The sequence below is a fragment of the Condylura cristata genome, unplaced genomic scaffold (genome assembly GCF_000260355.1).
Source record: "Condylura cristata isolate star-nosed mole 26May11 unplaced genomic scaffold, ConCri1.0 scaffold00002, whole genome shotgun sequence".
In the NCBI taxonomy this organism is placed as follows: domain Eukaryota; kingdom Metazoa; phylum Chordata; class Mammalia; order Eulipotyphla; family Talpidae; genus Condylura; species Condylura cristata.
Window position 1 is genome coordinate 32,445,897 of NW_004567103.1, and position 7,099 is coordinate 32,452,995.

At 32.5% G+C, this 7,099-nt stretch overlaps 1 protein-coding gene across 2 annotated transcripts in view; it reads right to left on the reverse strand.

Annotated features, from left to right (window-relative positions):
• GLS (glutaminase) overlaps positions 1 to 7,099 on the reverse strand; it is a 70,460-nt gene that overhangs the window by 53,164 nt on the left and 10,197 nt on the right. For both annotated transcript variants that reach the window (XM_004674434.2, XM_012726510.1), the window contains exons 2-3: positions 2,736 to 2,832; positions 2,247 to 2,368 (exon numbers count right to left, since the gene is read on the reverse strand). In XM_004674434.2, coding sequence (XP_004674491.1) covers positions 2,247 to 2,368; positions 2,736 to 2,832 — 219 coding nt within the window. The remainder of the gene's footprint in view (positions 1 to 2,246; positions 2,369 to 2,735; positions 2,833 to 7,099) is intronic.

Sequence of the window (7,099 nt, forward strand, 5' to 3'; positions counted from 1 at the left end):
TATACAAATACACTAACTGCCAATTATTTCCCCCCAAAGACCAGAAAATTATGAACACACTTTTAAAAATAGCTTTAACACATCTTATAGTCAAAAATGCATAAGTAAGGCACTCATTTTCAACTTAAATATCCTACTTCTATTAAAGAATTATTAGAATTAAAAAATTCTTTATCTAGGTGGATACAGGCAGTCTCCAACTTTCAAATAGATTATGCTCCAAAAGGTATACTTAGAACTCACTTTCCCATTTAAAACACAAGTCATATATACAAGTCCAGTTTTTTCTCAGGTTACTCTCAAAGGCTAAATATCTATCTATCTATCTATATATATATTTAACCATATTTTATTTGGTTTAACAATTTACTTTTACTTTAACAAAAATTATCCATCTTTATACATTATTTTCTTTGACTTTAACCAAATCTCTCCATCTTTGTACATTACTCATCTTTGTACATTCTCTAGGAAAATGAATTTCATTGTAAACATCGCCTTCCCCCTTTCAGCTTCCAAGAGAAGATAGCTCATTTCTGGCAACACTAACTAGTTAACTTATTTTGAAAATAGAACTCTAGAGCAATCCCCTTCCCAGGTGACCTAACGAGGTTGACAGTCAAGAGGTTTTGAATCACCTCATAAAGGCCCGTCATGCCCGTCTTGCACATTTCCACAGCCTATGCATATTTACTACTAAGTATGTGTCAAATTAGGAACTGTCTGTATTATAATAATTAAATTTTAAAATAAATCAACTATTTAACAAAATAGTAATTTTTGATATCATGGGTAGAAAACATTATGACTATGTTTCCTGGTATTGTAATCAGTGCATTTACTTTTAATCACATTGAAATATAAATAGCATATCTATAAAGCACAAACAAAAAATCTTAAGCAATACTAAAAGGGTATAATACTGCTTTCATATAAAATTCCAAGGTTTTACTTGTCTTTATTATCAACTGATAAATTCATTCTCAGATATGCTCAGAAAGCATAATCAATACTACTGGGTTGTCAGAAAAATCACGACATTATTTTTTCTTTGAAAACAGAAAAATGCGTCAAGACTTTTCCAACAACTGAACAGTTTGCAAAGTTTGAGAACACTAAAAATAATCTTGACTGCAAAGGCACAGCTAACTAGAAATTGTTTTCTTCTTTCCACAAAGAAAGCAGTCTGATGACTCAAAATTCCTACCCTGATTCCAACATCAATCCATAATCCACACTTTAAGGTCTGCTAAGTTAAAAGGAATCAGGAACATTGTGGTTAAAAAAAAATAGGAATACAAGAAGTTAGCAGTGCTTCACAGCACACCAGGGAATTTTATAGGATCTCGGTTAAATACCTATACCTTCAGATAACTTAATATTGTAGGATATTTCCAGGAGCTATCTAGAACAAATATTCCAAAAAACAACTAACACTACTACATACATACAAATAAATTTTCAATGTGGATCCTAGAATTCTTTGGATCTATCTCAAACCTATTAACCTGTGGTCTAGAAAAAGGCAATGTCTTTGAAATAGTGTTTATACTAGTTTTCCTAAATAAAGTTGTTTAAAATACTAAAAATACTATTTATACTTTGAGATCTATCATAAACATGCTGTCCATACAGATCATTCAGTAATCAGTCTTGATTGAAACACCCTAATGAAGATAAATACTGAATATATATGCGAATAACGTTAAAGTTAAAAATATTCTCATTCAACCAAATCAAGACATCAATCTTCAATGTTGTCCAGTTTTTAAATATTCTGAGATAAATGAAAATAAACAAAAGCCTGTGTTTAAGTCAGCCTGATGAGAAGAGAAAAATACGCAATGGAGATATAAAAATCTAAAAGTAGTTGTCTGAAGCTGTCTCATTTTATGTCATCAAGAAACAGTGCATGCTGAGAGCACCCAAACACATGTATATGAATTGGAGATAAAATTTAAGCCATGATAGGACAAAGTGTGCTCTAAGCACTGAATGCAATTGCCAGGTACTGGGAACTGGAAATATCCATGGCTACATTTTCTTCAGACATTTTAACTGACGTATATTCTTACTTTATTTGTGTATTAGTTTTTCAAACTACTATGCTTATAAATACCCCTCCACCCCTTTTTCTGTTTTCCAGTTGAACAGGAAGCACTGGCCTTCAAAGATGCATTTTTTTTTTTTTTAAATCACCATATAGCATAGCAAATCACCATTAAAGGTTTGGCAGAAATTTTTACTTTTTAAAAAGATCTTTGTCTAGCATGACACCATCTGATGTTGTTTGAAGAGTTAATCTTAACATATCCATACACTCTTTCAACCTGGGATCAGACGTTCGCAATCCTGTAGATTTGAGTGCCTGTTTTTAAAAAAATAAGAATCTGTAAATATATAGTGCAAATAATGTATATGCTTATTCCAACTACACGTTTTTATTCCTGTATATAAAAACTTCTACTCAAAACCTGAATATGTATACGGTATTTGGCATTTCAGTGTCTCTATTACCCACTTTGTGGACAAGTTTCTCATTGTTTCTTTCATGTTCTTTCACTGATTACCTTGAAATGAGCATGATGAAAATTTGAAAACATAGTAAGAGAAACAGTGTCAGTCAGAATCTATGTTATCAAATGACCTTTAAAACTACATTTCAGTATTGTTGTATTATTACTTCAATATACTGATTTTCTAAAATATTAAGGTGGAAAGAAATAAAAACTTACTGTAATAAATTTATGGACAGGTATTCTCTCTTGTCCTTCTGCAATTGTATAGAACAGCAAATCTTCCAAGCTAGGCAACAAACCCTGTTTTATTTTACTAAAGAGGGAGAAAGAAAACAGAATTAATCCTTGTATGGACATTCTCACAGATTTTTTTTTAAAAAGATTTATTTATGTATTCATACTGAACTGGGGTACAGGCCAGAGATGCGGAGGGTAAGAGGATTCACCAGGAACAGAGTGGGGAGCAGAACAGGCAGATCAACGAAGTACACTGCTGAGGGGAGCAGCAGGAAGGCCAGGAGAGGTCTGCCAAGCCATGTGGATCTCCTCCGGGGCAGGCGGGAATCGAACCCATCCGAATTGGCTCAAGCTTCTGAGTGCTGTGCTTTAACCCGCTGCACCACCAGGGAGGGCCCATTCTCACAGATTTTAACTACATTCTAGTGGATTTTACTTATGTTCATTAAAAACAAAGCCAGAATACAGATGCGTTGATCTATGTATCAAGACTACCATGATAAAAAATGCTGATTTATCAAAATCAAAATCACATTACTGTAAGCAAGTAAAAAAACAATTCATTACTGAATACATATACCTTTTAACCTTAGATTTTAAAATCTTGATTACTATCTCCAGTGGTACTAATGCATAAGGCAATCCATTATGGTGTTAACTTCCTGTACAGCCTAATAATAACCTCATACTAAATGTAGACTTCAGCAAATGCTTGCTAGGAGTAGTTACTACTTTAATATGATGACTATACTTGAATATTATTCAAATGTTAACATGATTATAAAATTTGGGGAAGACAATAAGTAAGTAGTAGACAGTAGAGATTAGTGCAAATGCTCTTCAATCCTAGCTGAGCATTCTTGGGTATATTAATTAATCTTTCTGTGATTGATTTTCTCCACTTGAGAAAAGACAGTAGTGCATACCTCACAGTGGGTTGTTGGGAGGGAACCAAATGACTCAATACCTTTTAGAGTACTGCCTGGCAAAGTGATCAGTTAATGATAGTTGCAATTATTATCTCTGAAGTGACCTAAACTTTACAAATTAAATGCTACAAGCCACAAAGATTTGAATAAAAATTTAACCATAAAAATTAACATCTTAATTAAGCCAGTAAAACAGTAAGATGTTATAATTAACAATTACACAAACGAGAAAGTAATGTCTTCCTATCCAATGGAAAGACTTCAAGTAAACAAACTTAAAAGGAACCTATTAAAATGTCTTTTTTCTATTGGCTCTGAAACTAAAATTGGCACCTTTCATTACTCTAAATATCTTCAATTATAGTGAGATTGTAAGGACTACCAATATAAAGCATATTAAACTCTTCCCCATGCATCATTACTTATTAAAATGGGAGGGAGATATGTGTGTGTCTGGAAGAATTTAACCCGTATTTCAAGAAGCGTGAGAAAAAAATTGATAGAAAGGTGAATACAATTTTTTTTTTTAATTCAGAACTTAGGAAGTTCTAAACTAGTCATAGGTAAATGGCAATTTTCTCAAGAAAACTGGATATATAATTTATGTATCCATAATTTATACATCCATAAAACTCTTATGGCATCAGTCCATTTAAAATTGTTTTCATATTGTGAAAAGAACTTTCTAAGAGTCTAAATAGCTCCTGAATTACCCAAATTACATCATAATTCCATACTCTACTAAGGCCACATGTGTTTTATTATTTCCTAATATAATTACTTTCCTATTACTTAGTGGTCAAATTTTTCTACCTTGAAATAGTAGAATATAATAGTTGGTTCACAGAGTATGTACATTTAATATTTCTCCTGAAAGAAACAATACTGGCATTGGCATCATTTATACTTGTTTCAAAGCTGTTAATATCAACTTTCCATTACTAAAATCAAAGTGAAAATATATTAATTTCATGCCAATATTTAAAAATACCTAACACATTAGACTGTACTTTCATGATATATTCTGAGGATATTCCATAAATAATATCTTAAAATATATTTGGGATATCTTAAAATATATCTGGGCTAGCTTAACAAGAGCTCAAAATTACGGTTCTAATATTTACATTCTAAACAAGTTGCTAGATGTTTTTATAATTTTATAATAATTCAATTTTTTTAAAGATTTATTTATGCTTACAGAACTGGGTTACAGGCCCAGAGGCGTGGTGGATGAGAGGATTCACCAGAGACTGAGTGGGGAGCAGAACAGGCAGACCTACTGAAATAAACTGCTGAGGGGAGCAGCAGCGGGTCAAGAAAGGTCTGCCACACCATGTGGGTCAGCTCTCTGGCTGGGAATCAAACTCATGCTGCAGTGGCTTTGGAGAGCTTCATTATGTGGTGCTGTAACCATTGCACCACCAGGGAGAGCCCCAATAATTCTATTTTAATCCCTCTAATGGGCTTAAGACAGAAGGCACTATATTTATTCAAAATAAATTCCAGAAAATAAAATTTATTATTTGTTTAAAAACTTAAAAACCCATCCCTATTTCAGGTGAGGTAATAGAGGTTCAGCTAATTAAAAAACTTTGCACTACTACACACTATAGGAGCTGGATTTAGAACCCCTGCTTCTCTGACTCAGAGTTCAAACTATTTACCGCTTGCAGTATACTAGCTCTCAAACTTACTAACCAGTTATTAGCTTTACAAGGTACAATTTGGCTTGATCTACAACTATTAAAATAGCATTCAACAATACTGATGACTTAATATTTAAAGAAAGACTGAACCATCTGTCAAAAAACATCAGTGGAAAAATAGCATTTACAGAAAATGGTGTGTGGAACTTCAGCTAGTGGCAGTTTATTCCTTTAAAAATGCAGAATAAGCTTTATATGTATTTATCACACCATTAATGGTATTTGCTTTGCTTAAAAGCTATGCAAATAACATAAAACAAACTCTTCTTTAGCTTAGAATACATGACATAAAAAAATTAAAGTGATCTTTATTGCCACAGCTAGCAAAAAATATTTACTTGTCCTAGATATATTTTCATCTACCTAAGAGATTTAATACTTCCCTAAAAACAGGTTTAGATTTAATATTTCCCTAAAAAATGATCAAAATGTTTAAAAAGTAAAGCATCACCCAGCTCAACTTCAAAATACACTCTGAACTGAGAATGAGTAAGTTTCAATAGCCTGGTGAAAAACTAAATGCAAAGGTTCTTCCCAAATGTGCAAGCAGGAAGAATTTACTCCACTCACTTTTCTTTCCCCAAACTATGGCAATGTTTCACAACAATCTGTTTTTCTATTAAAATTCAAGAGCAAAAACTGTAATTTTCAGTAACTAGGAAATACTTTCGAAGTATTTAAATGTTAAAGATAAGGAAAAAGTAAACTAGGCTTTCAATTTGTAACATCAACCATTCTTGAGAAATCCAAGTCAACTTTCCAGATTCTCCAAGGGGTGTGTGTGTGTGGGGGGAAGGGGGGATATGACATTCAGACAGTAAAATAGCATATACACATATACACGGATTAGGAAATCCAAAGAAAAATCATTTTATAACTTTTATCCCCCTCATTTCCTTTCTATCTGACATCCTTTAATAATTACTATTCTTTCTTCAACCCACTCCTCCTACTTTATCCTCACACAGTATGTACTTTAAAAAATGTGTTTCTTAAAAAAGAGAGAATTTCTTTTAAAAAAAGAGAATTTCTTTTAAAAAATGAAAAAACATACCATAAATTTAACTGGCATGTACATATATACAGCATTGTTCTAGTCACTGATTAAATCTAAAAGGGAAATAGACAATGTACACAGAGTTACAAAAAGTTAATGGTGGGATCCAATTATTTAAAAATATATCTCACTATGAATAAGGTGAAGCTTTTTTAGAAGAAATGGAATTTGAACTCAGAAGGCAGGAAGGAACTGGAAACACGTCAACAAATGGGGATTTAACACAAAAGAAACAGGATCAACAAAGCTATGAAGGTAAGCATTCAAATAGCAAATAGCTAGCACATAGGTGATATGAAATAAGGCATAAATTTCTATAAATGGGTTGTTAAAATATTCAGGGATGAAAGATATCAATATTAACCAATAAATGAGATTCCCACCAAAATGTACATATGGAACTTAAATTCAGTGCGAGAGGCACTCTGTCTACTGACCAACCAGCTTCCTAATACCAAAGGACGATTAAAACTCCTCAGTATAGCACTCACTTCTACTTTGACTTTGTACACTTATAATTCACCAACAGAATTGACTACACAACTGACCTGTAATTAAGTACTGCTATCTCAGCTTTATTTTTTAACCTATTTATGCCTTCTGTCTAGAATCTTCTTCTAAACCTTTAAGCTTTCCAATTCTAACCTA